Source organism: Mastomys coucha, unplaced genomic scaffold (genome assembly GCF_008632895.1).
Source record: "Mastomys coucha isolate ucsf_1 unplaced genomic scaffold, UCSF_Mcou_1 pScaffold22, whole genome shotgun sequence".
In the NCBI taxonomy this organism is placed as follows: Eukaryota; Metazoa; Chordata; class Mammalia; order Rodentia; family Muridae; genus Mastomys; species Mastomys coucha.
The window spans coordinates 229773040-229788787 of NW_022196905.1; the positions used below are offsets into that span (position 1 = coordinate 229773040).

General features: G+C 42.6%; 1 protein-coding gene across 3 annotated transcripts in view; it reads left to right on the plus strand.

Moving 5' to 3' along the window:
- Positions 1-15748, plus strand: part of Fto (FTO alpha-ketoglutarate dependent dioxygenase) — a 356383-nt gene that overhangs the window by 47284 nt on the left and 293351 nt on the right. The window contains exons 1-2 of one of the 3 annotated variants that reach the window (XM_031340847.1): positions 12773-12790; positions 13471-13605. The exons of 1 other annotated variant lie outside the window; for it this stretch is intronic. In XM_031340847.1, coding sequence (XP_031196707.1) covers positions 13519-13605 — 87 coding nt within the window. In that variant the 5' untranslated portion in view covers positions 12773-12790; positions 13471-13518. Of the gene's footprint in view, positions 1-12772; positions 12791-13215; positions 13606-15748 lie in introns of those variants that run through there. One more of the 3 variants, XM_031340848.1, reaches the window with a different exon arrangement.

Here is a 15748-nt window from a genome sequence, read left to right on the forward strand (position 1 = left end):
AAATTGTGGAGGAGTTGGAAGGGGAGGCAGAAAAGACATTTAAGAGGGCACGCATGTGACCCCTGAGCCTAAATCATGTTTGACACATAGCGGAAACCATTTGCCGACCCTGCATTTACACTTCTAAAATCTCTACAAACTGTTACCAGCAGCTACCACACTTAACACAACTTGAGTTTTTTTTGCGGAATTGGCAACTTCAGGGTTCCAGCAGGGTATGTGACTGCACAGTACCTCAGAGTACATGTTTTTAAATTAACACAGAGAGATGGGCGATGGCGGATATTCCTGAGGTTGAGATAGGAGCTTTCGCCCTCTTCTGCTGGTGATATTGGTAGGGCTCATACCTAGTGTTGTGGAGGCGGACTTAACCCCAGACTCACAGCTAGAGCAGTCTCATGGTGTGGATGGTTTCAAAGAGTAAGATGTGTGTCCTGGCCTGGCGTCCTTGTTAGCGTCTTCTTGCTGACTGTAGGTGCTCATGCTTGGGTTTCACAATTCTTTCCTGTTGTGGCAGCAGGTTTTTTTTTTTCCTTTCCAAGTTTCTCTCTGCTCACTTACTTCTTTTGCTCACTTGAAGGTAACATAATACTCAGGAGAAGTGAAAACATTCAGCCCTCCCGAAACCTGTGCACAGCTTGTAGCAGAAATATTTACAATGGCCAGAAAAATAGAAATAGCCCCAAATGTCTATGAAGTGAAGAGTAGGCGAACAAGTATGTATGTACATAGAGTGAAAATGAAGTTCTGATATGCCCCATAATGTACATGGATCCTAGAAACATGTTCAGTAAGAGCTAAGCACAGAAGACTACATATTCTTATATCCTACTTACTTGAAAATTTCATCCACGTATATACAGTGTACCTTAATTATATTCACCCCACCTCCAGTGGGGGAGGGGCAGAGGAGAGCGCACTCCTGGCTTAGAAGCTACTGGTAGTTGATGGCTGCTGGTGGTTGCTTGAGCTCCCGTGGAGGGTCCCACAGACCTGGGGATATGGACAGAACTGACTTAGTGGGTTAAATAAATATGCTTTTAAAAATTAAAAAAAAAAAATCCATTCATGAAAATGTTTATTGCAGAAAGTGAGTGGCTGAGAGATCGCTTAAGGCTGCCTAGGGAGTGTAGCTCAGGACCTAGTTTGAGCCAGTCTGCACAGTGGTTTCTTTTGGGGGTGTTAACAAGGTATACACGTTGGGGTAGTTGGTATACCGTTGTATAGTATGTTGATGGGTGGAAAGACACTGTGGCTTGTCTGCTCTTTTGTTTATGTAGGGGCAATAGAAATTTGAGAGTAGATCAGTTTTGTTTTGAGAAAAAAAATTAATTCAAGAAGGAGGTTAAATATTCAGTATTTAAAAACCTTCCACAGTCTGTAGAAGATGGCTGGTTGTATGTAGCCGTTTTGAACCAATGTGGAATAATCTGTTTTAGGACTCTTCCCTCATCACCCCTAGCCACTAATAGTGCCGCAATTATGTGGTTCCACAAGTCATTTCAACAAGCTTCTTCTTGACCCAGCTGTGTGGTCGCAGTGTATCTGCAGGGCAGGAATGTGGCTTGCAAGGGACACTCTCCAACTGCCCACAGTTATTTTAATGTCTCCTGTGAAATGACAAATGAAGTTTATAGTTATAATAAAAGCAAGCCAATTTCCCCCAAGGTATACAGAATGTGCAAGTGACATTCCTGTTGTCAGACGTGGTGGTGTTTCTTTTTTAAAGACTCCTTCATTGAGGACTTCACAGTAAACAAGACAAACAGAAAACCCAACAGGAGGAGCTTTCAGTGTGAGCATTTATTCCGATTCAGCCCACTGAAGAAGAATAAACATCAACTTTCTGTGTTAGAGCTGTCTATCAGCATAATGAAAATTTACTACTGGCTTTGTACCTTGGTGATTTTTTTTTTTTTTTGAAACACTAACTTCTCACAACTTGTAAAATATTTGCAGTGATTTTTCCAGGAAAAGTCATACCAGGAAGACCCATACATAGCAACTGGATAATTCTTACTTTTTGATTTTTGGTGTTATCTTAGGCTTGTGTCCTTCCTGCCCTCCAGCCTGCCCACACCTTTCATTTGGCAAGATTGCTGCCTGGAGGTTGCAGGGTGGCTCTGGACCTCCCTGGTCAAACAGAGTGCCCGCTCCTGGAATGTCGGAATGTTTGAGAGTGCACTTCCCTCCACTGGGAAGTGAGGCTTTCTGTACGTAGCTGTGCTTCCTATGTCTCAATCTTGTTGTATGAAGCTAGGATTTCCATCCCCCTTTCCATTGGCAGCTGGTCTGTCTGTCCCCTAGGTGCCTCACCTTCTTCATAGTGCTGTGCTTGCTACCCACTGACTTGTATCTGGAGGCTCTGCTCCCACCATTGAGTTTTTCCTCGTGCATCTAATGGTGCCCACTTTAGGTAGCCGGTGCCTTTGTTCTTATATCTATGTGTATCCATGGAGACCTCTGGAAGTCTCTTTTAATAATACCTTTTAGTTAGGTCCCATTTATGGATATTTGTGATTATTAGTAGTGAGATAAGCCCACTCAGTTGAACTCTTAATGCCAAGAAGTACCACATGGCTTTTTGAGGCAGAGCTCCCAGAGTAGAGCTGATGTAACTGACGCCCTGAGAGTTCATTGGCTGCTTTAGATTCCACAGTGACTAACTATGGAATAGAATCTATTACAGGTTCAGAGCGTTTTCCATAGACTGATAGACTTAAAAGCTCAAAGACCTTTAACTCAAGGGTAAATTAACAGTGAGCCAGGAGAACATTGCTGCACCACGCGATTAAAAACAAAACTGAGCAAATTCAAACATCTCCATAAGGAAATGCTTTGGCAAACTTGACGGCACAGCCCTTGCTGGCATTACTTGCCTTCATTGCATAGAGGACATCACAGACCTCACTTTAAAATACCTTTGACAAATGGTTAGAACACTGACATTACAGTCTGTCATGGTGTTAGAAAATACAGGCAACACAGGACCAGAGGCACCTGTGCTCCAACAACTGTAGAGCCTTTCACATGGTAGAAGGCAGGCCAGAAGCCACATGTTTCCTAGGTAAAAGGGCTGACCTGTTACTATTTCTAGTTGTGTGTCCTACACATGTTAGGAGAAGCAATTATTTTTAGCTGACTGACTATGACCAAGATTAATAGCTCCTGAGAGGGATATAATGAAAGGCTGCCCCAACTGGCTTCTACATTTTTCTTTATTTTTCTTGCTCTCATCCCTGTCACCTTTAAGTATCAGCTGAATGTCATTCTGTGAGATTTGCCCCTTGGATGTGAAAGGCCACTCTTTCTTAATGATGAGAGGTGATTGGGCTGCAGGGCTGAGGAGCTTGGAAAGTTGACAAGACCCAGAGGAGAATCTCCTCAGGCCTGTGCACAGACGGATGTCTCCTCTAGAAAGGAGAACCACCTGTGAGTGTGAGCATTCAGCTGTTCAGTGGATCAACCATGGGCTTGAGTATCAAGCAGGCCTCCATTGCACCGTCCTTGTGTCTCAGTGGGTCTTGAGTCTGGAACACTTGGGTCTTATTCTGACAAGGTTATTTACCTGAAAATGTAAATTATTTCTAGTTTTATGCAAGTTGCCAGCCTCATTGTAGAAGACTGAAAGCTAACTTCCAAACCATGTCTCACTTCTCCCTTGAACCATGAAGGCCTGTAACTTGTCATATTGGCAGCTAGTTGTCACCATGTGACCAAGAGAAGAGGAGAGGGACACTGGTTGTTTCCAGGAAGCTTCCTTAAGAGGCAGCTGCTGTGCCCTTGCATGCTTCTTCTTAGGCCCTTCTTTTTATCCTGCTCTCTGGCTGTTCCTGCCATTTGGGTGCTGAAGATGCAGGTCAGCCCTTAGAGTAGCCGGCTAGAAGGAGCGTCAGCCTCCAAGGCCTTCATGAGAGCCACAGACCAGTCGGGTTAAGCCAGTGCTGCTAAGGATTTTCTGTTACCTGTAGGGAAACATACACTAGATAATGTGCCATTTCTCTACAAAGCACAAGAGGAAAGTAAGTCCCACATCCCTGGATTTCTATCTTCCATCCTAAAGAGAATCAGAAATCAAATGGATTTCTCTCCTGCCCTTTCAGTTCTAACACATTTGTAAAAGGCACAGAAAAGACAATGGAATGGTTGCCTTAAAGAGAGCCACATGGAGTGAGACTAGCAAGAAGGGTACATGAGAAATAAGCCAATGAAGACAAGCTGGTGGCCTGTGGGGACAGTTAGGTCAGGGAGTCCTCACCACAGTTCATTGCCTGGCCATAGCAGCTTCTTGATTGTGAGATAACCTTTAGGGATTCAAACTTCATCTGCTTTCTTAAGGCGTTGGGAGCTTTTGAAAACCTCTGGCTTCAGATGTTAAATCTGTGCAGTTCCCTTTACAAAGTAGGGCTGTTTCTGTTTGCTTGGTATGTGGTACCTTTTGGAGTATATGCAGTGTATAATAACTACTGTATTAGCTACAGTAGCTTTTAAATTATTATTAATAGCCTTTTAAGAGACGTTAGGATGTGTAATTATTTTCGTGATTCAAAACTTGTGAAAAAGCTAAGCGAGCGTTTGGCTGGCCGCGCTCATTAGCATTTCACAGTGAATTGAGAGGGGTATTGTGTCAAGCGCTTCCTGGCTGTTTCTTCCTTTAACTTGAAGAATGGCAGGCTCTTGTCTTTTGTTCACACCAGCTGAGAGTCCATTCAGCTGGAAAGGGAACAGTGTCCTCTGTGTGTACTCAGAGCATTTGAATACATTTGGTTACACAGTAGTTGCTGTTTAATGACAATAAAATTGTGACCAAAGGAGATAAACATTCAAGGGATAAGTGACAGGCTGTTAATGTGAAAGCGAGTTGTTGTTTTTAGCTAACAGGTGCATAGGCACCAGAGGGGACTATTAAGTCTGATGCCAAGAGAAAACTGCTTCCAGGCCCTCAGAAATGCTGTGTCTAGACATTCTTTTTTTTTTTCTAACTTTTATTGCATTATGATGAGAAAAGTTACATGATTTCAATTTTAGACATTCTTTTTTTAAAAAGTATTTTTAAAAGTGATAAAACAGGGCTTTTCATTGTCTATATGGTGTATATATTCATCACGCCAAAGAATATGTACATGGCCCTCATATATTTACCATTTTATTTTATGATGAGAACACTTAAAATCTAGTCTCCTAGTAATTCTTAAGTATAACCATGTTGTAAATTGCTATCTGGAGATTTTTGTTAATGTAATGGCGGATTGATTTCTATTTTTTTTTTTAAGTCTTTAGAGCATGTTTAAATTGTCTTTGAAACTTCTAAAAATTTCCTTGACACATTTGCTCAACACAGTCATGTACATGTTAATATTTGTATGTATATAATAATATACATCTGTACAGATGTAATAATACCTATCTCTAATGCATGTATTTATAAAATATATAAATATTTACCTAATTAAAGAACTTTTAGGGCTTTTTAAAGCATTAAAATTTAGAATTTGATCTATCTTAACCCTATAAAACCCTGGGTTCCTTGCTGTTTCACGGAAACATCATTTTTGAGAGTGTTCCTTCCCCATGCAAACATCAGGACAAATCCTAGCTCTCTATTCTCCTTCCCTGCGCTTTTGCTCCCCTTTCTGTCTTGTGCTCGATACTGGCTTCTAGACCTTTGCAAAATGTCTTGATTCTGGGGTGTGAAGTGATGTGTTTGAGTGTAGGCAGGATGCGCCCGCAAGTATCGCACCAGGCCTAGACAGTTCCACGTGCAAGAGGTTTAATTGAGAGGGAGTAGGGGGATAGCGGTGCAGAAAGAGAGAGGGGGGAGAGAGAGAGAGAAATGGAGGAATTGTCTCATATATACGGGTTGTGACGTAGTAGTTCCAGGTAAAGGTGGGAGTTGAACCCAGTGGATTCTGGGAATATGGTGGCCGTTGCCCTGGCAACAGGTCTGTGGATTCGCCCATATATCTGCCGCAGGTTCTGGATGCTAACATGAAGTCCACAGGGTTTTGCTTGTCTGTTGTCACAGAGTCCTGAAATATGTTTAACCTTTTCTTTAAACTTAAAAAATTTTAGATTTATCTGTTTTACATGTAAGGGTGTTTTGCATCTGTGTCTATACATGTAACATGTATCATGTCCATACTTAGTGGCTGAGAGATTTGAAGAGGGCATCAGATCCTCTTAGAACTAAAATTGTAGATACTTGTGAACTACCCTGTGGGTCCTGGGGACTGAGCCCAGGTCCTCAGTGAAAGCAACAAGTGCTACTGGGAGCTGGCTGGCTCTCAGGCCCCAGTTTTTACCTTCTCTGACTGTTGTACCTGGCTATTCAGCCACTTTCCAGGATGAAAAACTAAGCTAATTACGATATATTCTACAGATGTCTCTGTCTTTCATGTAGGGGCATCTCATTACACAGCAGACCTTAAATGTTTGCTGCCTGGCAGTAGGGACTGATGATTAGTGAAGCTGGGTCTGACTCAGTCAGGGGAGGCTGTAGACCGCCGCCCCAGGGCTCAGAGTGTCAGTGTTTCAGGAAATAGCAGTCTTCAAAAGAAGCTGAAAATGTAGTGTTTTCATTTTGAAAACACCTTTTTAAAAAGGAGCTATGTATTAATTTAGCTTTAAAACCCACATGGTTTTGTTATACAAAGACTACAAGCCTTAAGAAGTGAGCGAGGAACTCTCTGTTGTGAGCTAGTGCTGCTTGGAGAGGCAGGCTGTGTAACCTTTGTGTCCAGAGGAAATGCAGGGGTTCCTAACCAGACCAATGAAAACACACAGGTGACATGTAGTGATACATAGTTTACACCCCATCACTCCAGGGTGAGGCCTCTAGCTGACAAACTGGACTTCTGGTGTGGAACTTCCAATGTGCTTTATATCACCTAACTGGAAATTATGAACTGTCAGGCAAGACTCATCAGATCCCGAGGAGTGCCCCTTAGGAATGGCAGACACAAAGCACAGAATCAGAAAACAACAAAATACAAAACCAGAGGACCAAGACAGCATACGCTATCCTTGGATCTGTACGTGAGAATCAGAGTCAGTATACAGAGTCAGAGCTGTACACACTGGAGGACCATTCACACCTGCCAAGTAATAAATCGGCCCAGGTTTCCATCAAAGGATGAATGGATAAAGAACATGGAGTGTAGACACGGTGGAGTATTATTTACCCATGGTGAAGAACACAATCATGTTCGCAGGAGAAATGAATGTAAGCAGAGGTGAACACGTTAAGTGAAGTAAGCCAGACTCTGAAAGACAAGTATTATATTTTCTTTCCAATGTAGATTTCAGATTAAAACTGTTCATGCAACGTGAAGCAGGATTACCTGGGGAGACAAAGATCTCCTGGAGCTGGAGCAGATGAGAGATGGCCCCAATGGAGGCTGAATGTAATCAAAGTACATTGTATACAGGCATGAGCATCTTATACTCTTATATTTTATACAATTAACACTTTAGTCAAAAAGGGGGAATTAATTTTCTAAACGGGTTAGAGCTACAGAAATAGTCAGTGACTAGTCTCCACTGACTCCTTTTGCATTAATGGTCATTGGAATAAGAAAGAAGGCCCTTGCTCAGAGGGAAGTGGTTCTGTAACCTGAACATTTTAGTATTTTTTCTTCTTTTTAAAACTATACCAAACCATTCTAGTTTTTTTATTTTACATGTAAATTTAATTGCTGTATGTAAAGTGTGGTTTAAAAGAAAACAAAATAATTTCAACTCTTTAAAACAAATAACTCTTAAATAAGTGAAAGAAAGTATTGTCTTCAAGCAGGAACTGGGTGATATTAAAGGCAAGCATTCACATTGATATGTTAATTATGACAATGTAGTTTACCTTTTAGGAATTATCTGACTGGATATATTACACACACACACACACACACAAACTGCAGTCAAAATATGACATCTGGGTATTTCTCTGAAAAAAATACAGAAACAGTGGTAGAGCAGAAGAATGAAGAGTATTAAATGATTATTATTATAGGTGTTGTATAATGTTTACCTAAGAATTGTTATATAATTCTCTGCTTTTATGTTTTCTCATTAGGAAATATTAAAAGGGGAACATTACATGAGAACAGGAATGATTTCTGAAAAGTTAAAAATAATACAGTAGCAAAAGTAAACATTTTTCATAAAACTATTAGAAAATGCAAAAGTTGTCTCTCCTGAAAGTGTCTGTGTGAGAGAAGAAATATAGGAAGTCAGAAGATCTGTCGACAGGGTCCAGTATTGATGAGTTAGTTAACCGTCAGCAGGCAGGAAGCTAAGAAGAAATGATGGGAGATAGGTCCTTTGTCAAAGGAGCTTGCTCAGTGCTTGCAGGATGCATGGAGGTGACCTGCTGGGATTTCTGAGCCCTGAGCTACCTGGGAGGAAGGGGTGGACCTGAGGGTTGGATGCAGCTCTTACTTCTGCCCTGAAGTGGCCTAGGTATCGTAGTATCCCAGCTAGCCTCAGGCTGCCCCCTCCAGACAGTGCCACTCACGTTCTGCTTGGTCAAAGAGTGCAGCTCACGTTCTGCTTGGCCTTGGCTTAGGTTTAGGACTGAAATGATAACCAAGCTTCGCTTGTTTCTGCCCGGTCTCCCTGTTTTCAGCCCCACTTCTAAGATAGATCTGCTGTTAGACGTTTCTGGTTCCTGTAACTTTCGAGGCTTCTGGGACAAAAGGCATCAAGGAGGAGGGGTGCTTCTTGTAGGACTTTCTGCTGCTCCAGGTAGTGGGGGGCTTCTGCCTCTGCCCTTGTGCTAATTACCTTCCTCTGCCTCTCAGCATGCTCGGTGGGGCTTCATCTCTAGGCTGCTGTCATCTTGCTTCCATTCCTTTTGTCTCTGACTTTTTGTTACTTTGTTTTAATCTCCTTCCTTCCTGCCTTCCTTTGCTCTTTGTTTTCTTCCCTCCTTCCCTCCCCCCTCCACCCTTTCTTCTTTTCTCTCTCTCTTTCTTTCTTTCTTTCTCTCTCTTTTCTTCTCTTCTCTTTTTTCTTTTCTTTTCTCTTCTCTTCTCTTTTTTTGAGACAGGATCTTACTATGTAATCCTGACTGGCCTAGAAGACACTATGTGGACCAGGTTGGCCTTGAACTCACAAAGGTTGGCTTGCCTCTGGTGTTTTTTTAACCTCTTTACATGAATATCATTTGAGGAAGGAATCAGGTGACATCATCATATTTAAGTAGAAGTTAATTTGTTGTGTTAATCATTAACTTGGGCATTGGTTTCTGATCCCAAGGCCTATTTGAGAGAAATAAGAAATCAATTTAATACATAAGTCATTTCTTCCTTCTTAAAATCTCCTTGCCTACTGCCGCTGGGATTGGTTCAGGTCTGTCTTCTTGAGATGGCCAGGCCTAGGATGTTAACTTAGCAGTGGTTTCTATACTATGTGGCCCTTTAAGCACTTGATGTATACTTTGTCATCCAACTGCATCTTATAGCCATGAGACTACCAAGTGGTGTTTTTAGTCTGCTCTTGTGTTCTTCTCTGCTCTTAGTAGATCTGAGTTCAGTGGATACTTGATACAAATATACTACCCAACATTTTATTCTTTGTTTTCAAGTGTGCTTCGTATAGTTCTGCTCAGTGTCTTCATGGCCTATTGCTTAAAAAAAAAAGAAAAAGCAGGAAAGCGTAAGGATAGTAAGTAAGTAGATTTTGGAGATAGTATTTCTAAGTTTAAAATGTCATTAGTCTTTAGTTTCAAACTGTTTTGAAATTGAGATTGTAAATGTATCTGTGACGTTTACAAAGAGTAGCAATGGGGACTTGAGTTCTTATTCTGAGGGAAGACCTGGGCTGGCATTGTGTCCTTACCTTCCTTCATGGCCTGTTTCACAGAGGGCTTGCTTAATGAGTTACCTATAACTGTTTATTTTAAGCTCTTGTCTTTTAGCACAACAGAGCTCCAATTGTTCAGAGTGCGCTCTCTTGTATTAGTAACAATGCTGTCATTTTCTCTAAAGTCACCAGTTTTATTAGAGAAAGCCTTTAATAGTGCCACACATTCTACAGTCTTGCATTTCTGTGCGTACTTCCCGACCCCAGCACAGTGTTTAATGAATTATTGAACTTTGAAGAACCTTTGAGGAGCAGGGGCTTTATGTGACTGAGCAGCAGACATGAGAATGCGCTATCCTCCAGAGCACTGGACAGACAGAATGGAGGCTGATCAGACAATGTAAGCACTGAGTGAATGATGGCGATACCATGAAATATTTACACCCCTGGAACATGCGAGGGGGGAGAGGGAGAGTATGGGTTTTATCGTTTTAGGCTGAACCTGACACCGTATAACTCACAAGCCTGTGATCTTAAAAATAAAACAGAAAGAGAGTAAGAAAAAAGACAGAGGGAGGAAGGAGGAAAGAGAGGGCGGGATGAAGGAAGAACAGAATCTTTGCACGGTGGCATTTCGTTGTTTGCTGTAGCTTATCACAAAAGAGAAGTGCCAGTGACCTCCCTAAGAGCTGAGTTCTCACTGGTCCTATAGCATCAGGAATGATTTCTCTTGCTGTTACAAGTTTCAAGTTTTAACTTAATGTATCATTACTATACCTTAAAAGTTGTCACCTTATCTGTGATAACAGAAGGTCCATTAGCAGAGAAGTGGTCAGTATTGCTTTCAAGCAGAACAGGAAATGAATTTATTTCTTCACAGAATGCTATTTGAAATGGGTTTGTGATGGATATCCTTAATAATGTTTAGTGAGGAAATAGAACAATAAAGGAAGTATCTGGAATACTTGGAAGATATTCATCAGATGATTTCTAATGTGTCACAGGATAGAGAAAAACTCTGACAGCCAGGCATGGGAGGGAGGGCGTCTATGACCCCCAGCACTCAGGTGGAAGAAGGAGTTCAAGGCCAGTCTGGACTACAAACTAGGATCCTATCTACCCCTCAAATAAAAGGACTAAAATAAGCATGCTGGCCCAATTACTTCTGCCCCTTTGCCCAATATTTTGAATGTAATTTTTTTCTTGTAGTCATAAACCTTTTAAGATGTCATGATGTCATGTGACTTATTAAAAATAATTATTGCAGGTGAGTAAAGATTGACAAGAGAAAAATTTGCTTCATTAAATTTTAATTTTACTCTTGATTTATTTAAAAAGCTCCCAGATGAGAGGGTATTTTAACATAGTGATTTTGTTTTTGTTTCTTGGGTCTTGTATTTATAAGGAAGTTCAGATTGGCTGCAGCCATTGACTTTTGAGGATTGCTTGGCTCTGGCCCCACTGTGAGCACCTGGGAGTTGGACATGTGTTATGCTGAACTATGTTATTTGTCCTTTGATAACACTGACCAAGTTGACAAGCATCTGACATTTGTCTGGTAAGGTAGAAATGCTAGGAAGGAAAATTTAGTACTACCGTCCCGTATAACTGAACTATTTTACCAGTGTATGGTCGGAAAGGGAAACTTTACAGGGATTTTTGTATTTGTTCTGTAGTAATCCAGTTCATCCAGAGGTTATCATGTAAGGGCCCAGTCAGTAGAAAGTGGTGAAGCACTGTCTGAAACAGGAGACATTAAATTTAATCAGCAAGAGCAAGATTTTCTTTGTGTGTTCATTATTTTTGTCACTAAGATGATTCCTTGGAAAGAGTTGGAATCTCAGCATGTGAATGATGTTAGTTCCATCTCTGCTGCTTCCTTGTTTGGTTTCTGGAAAGTTTTGGACCTAATATGCCAGTTTCTTACCTAGATAGAAATGGGCTTATTTGAATATATCCCTGAGGCTTGTTAAAGCTTCAAAGCACTCATCATGTCCAGTGTTTGAGTAGATGCTCCTTACCCAGCATGTGGGTGGGTACCAGGTGTGTACCTAGCAGGTGGGTGGGTATAATGCCTTACCCAGATAAGTTTGGATACAAGCCTTTTTTACTGCACACAGTGGGAACACATGAGTGGACATTGGCCCTTTATCCAGCTCCTGGGTGAATCCCACCCCTTTCCTGTTCTTTTTTGTTTGGTTGGTTTTTGTTGAGGCAGGGTTTCTCTGTGTAGCCTTGGCTGTCCTGGAACTCACTCTATAGACCAGGCTGGCCACGAACTAAGAAATCTGTCTGCCTTTGCCTCCCAAGTGCTGGGACTAAAGGCGTGCGCCACCACTACCCAGCTCCCTTTCCTGTTCTTTTTCCTTTGCCTTTGAGCCAAACAGGCTTTATCTAGGAGGTAAGCCTGCTCTTGTTTGGTAGAGGGGATGAACTCAGAAAGGCACTGAGTGCTGAGGACAGTCTTGTGAGGACCTGAGTAAGGCCATGTGTGTGTGTGTGTGTGTGTGTGTGTGTGTGTGTGTGTGTGTGTGTGTGTGTATGTGTGTGTGTGTGTGTGTGTGTGTGCGCACGCGCGTGCTCGAAGGCAAGGTGAGCCAAATCCACTTATCAGAGGCAGATTTGGTGACGGTATCTGGAGACACCATCTGAACCTCTGCTGTCAACACTGACATTCAGACTTGTTTTCTTCTTGACCTCTTATTGGAAATATTACTCTTTTGGAATGTTAAAAAGATTAAACCAATTTAGAAAAAAAACCAAAGAACTTTCTATGCTCAGCTTCTCTCTTTGACCAAAGTGCTTTGCCAGTGCATTCAGCATGACTGATATCAATACCAGATTTCCATGGTTACCCATGTATTCTTTACAAAGATTCTATGTGCTCACTCTGTTCTTGATGGTTTCTGTGGTAACAATACAGAGGAGAACTGTTCCTCTCTAGGCTAACATTCTGTTAGAGGCAAGCCAGGAAGCAGTGGCCATTATACAGGTAATGAAGTCATGAGGAACATGGGTGGAGGGGCTTTAGTTAGAGTGATCCCAAATGGCGTTTTCTGTGAAGCTCCATATACAACACCACAGGACTGAGGACGCGTGGACTTTTCATGCCCTCGTCTAGGAGGTGAAGGTGCTCTGTGGCCAGAATATAAGGTCATAGAAGCACCTTTAGTCTTGGGTAAATATTTAGGTTCTATTACAACTCTGTGCAAACCACTGTAAGGGTTAATTTAAGGTCAAGAATAACAACTGATTTGTTATTTTATAAATATTTCTGAGGGCGAGAGTGGAGTTAGGGAGAAAGTCTTGCCAAGGGTGCACTGATGTCTGGAACAGGAGGGAATCCTGAGGCAGAGTTGACAAGATTTCTTGTGAGAATGACTGAAGATGGTTCAGAGTCGAGAGGGACCAGAATGGCATCAGAATTTTCGGGACTAGATTGTGACTGTTGGCAATCAGAAGACTGAGGAAGAACAGCCCTTTGGTCCTCTGGTACCCATGTGGCATCCAAGGGTCTCTGGGGAGGCAGGGATCTGAAGCTGAGAGCAAGAGGTCCAGTGTGCAGCTGCTGGATGGAAGGAAGCCTTGGGACCTTTTCACAGAGTTGGTCTTGGGCTTTCCTGAGCTATTGTATGTTCCCTCACCTCTCCCTGTCTGTGGCCCTGCTGCTAGGGTGTCTCCAAGCCCAGCAAACACATTCCTCCCAGGCAAAAGCGAAAGATGACATACACCAGGAGCCAGATTGTCCACGACAGACTTGTAAGCAACAAGATAATCTCATTGTTCCTCCTGCTACTTAAAATAAAGGTAATATTGATTTTACGGTAGCAGTTCAAGTCCTAAGGCATCGTATTGATTAAGCGTCTAGTGAGAATTTGTAGGGCAGCCTTCTGAGCTGCAGCCACAGGGCATCTCCCCACTGGGCCAGGCCTCTGTGCTGACCCTCCTATTAGAAGTGTTTAGGCTCTAGTCAGAACATTTATTCTACCTGATGGATGGCTTAATCCAGCCCGTCACCTTAATCTGACCTTAAAGATGGGAGCCCAGCTCTTTTGTTCTAAGTAAATGTGGAGACTGATTTTGGCGGTGTTGAGAGCTGTATTATCAGCAGGCTTGACACTGACTCTTCCCCTGATCAACCCTCTTAAAACTTTGTAATCTACCTTAGGACCTTGGCTTTTTTCGGAGCGGCTTCTTTGGCAATTGTCTTTGTAAACAGGGAGGTATGTCTTTTTTTAACACTGCCATTACTAAGTCCACGGGCCTCTTTAGTTTCCATTTTCCATCCAGGGGAGTAATTTATTTGTAGTTTTTGTGACATGAAGCATTGAACATGCAAGTCAGGCTTCATAATAGTTACAGGCCTTGTTCTGAGGAGAGCTGGGATAATCCAGTACCAGTTGAGGTAAATTGTTCATTCTTCTAAGTATAGAAAGAGTCCCCAGAAATGATCTAAAGATAGTAATTTTATGTAAAAAAAAAAAAAAAAAAGTTTTGCCTGCCTACTGCCGTAAGATTCTTCTGTTTTCTCCCATGTCTTGGGGTTTGTGCTGGATTGGAGTGGGGAATCTCATGAATTACTGCAGGCCAAGGAGGTTGACACAGTAAATGCTCAACTGAACTTTGGTGACGCTCGCTGCTGTGAGGTGATGTTGGGCACAGCCGCCTTTATATCATCCTTAGTCCCCAGCTTGGGCCCAGGCACACAGGCTGCCTAGACAGACAGACACTCAGTGGAGAACAGATGCCCCCAGCACTCGGGGATTTCCTTCCACCCTGTAACACCAGAGCTCATTTCATGTCTTTTCTGAAATCCTCTGGGTACTTGAGATTCTTTTGTCTGTCCTTCATATGGTTACCCTCAAAAGGATCCATGTGAATTTGACTTTTTGCACATCTCCCTGTGTGCTTTTCTTGGTGCCAAACAGAACACAAATTTTGAACCTTTCAGTTAAAAGCTAATGAACCTAGTGTTCCTAGGCTAGCGCCTGGCACCGCAGCACTGCGCCTGCCTGGTTTCTCAGTTCTGCCTCTGAGGAGGCATGCTGGCTGTGAGCTCAGGGCTCTTTCGGAGGGAGAGGTAGGATGCTTCTTAGCCTAGCCGGTTGGTGCCAGGTCAGAGTGATGGGTAGGTGCAGTGTAGGAAAACTCGCCTCTGCTGGGCTCCTGAGCAGTCCTTTTAGGGGTGGTTGGAGAGTTGTCTGAAACAGACTAGGCTGTGGTGGCTGCTGCTGCTTGTGGTCTCCGATGTCTTGTCCATAGCAAAGTTTGCCTTGTTTCTTTACTTGGAATCTGGAAAATGCTCATGCTCAGACTCCTTCTCAAGTTGCATTTGGTCTCGTCACCCCTGGCTTCCAGGGGCATGTGGCAATGTGACTGTTTATTGTCCTTGTCTTTCTTTTTTTCTCTTTTGATGTTTAGCTAATTTAACCTACAATAAAGTTAATCCTCACTTCTTTGGGAAAGTAAAGACTAACTAACATATTAGCTGTTTTCAGAACCATTTTCCTGAAAGCAAGTGCACTGTTCCACTGGCTCTTGGAGCCACAAGATCCACATACGCTTTTAGAAGTCAGGTTTCGCCAGGCAGTGGTGGTGCATGCCTTTAATCCCAGCACTTGGGAGGCAGAGGCAGGCAGATTTCTGAATTTGAGGCCAGCCTGGTCTATAGAGTGAGTTCCAGGACAGCCAGGGCTACACACAGAAACCCTGTCTCGAAAAGTCAGGTTTCAGAGAAAATCACAACTGCCCTGAGTTCCTGAAGTTCTCTTTAATGCTGGTTGTGAGCATGCGTGTGCCACACATGAGGAAGTGGGATTGCTTTCCCAAGTGTATGTTAGAGGGAGCAAGGGAGGGGGGAACAAAAGAAGGAGGGATGTGCATGTGTGTGTGCAAGTGAGAGAGAGAGAGAGAGAGAGAGAGAGAGAGAGAGAGAGAGAGAGAGAGAGAG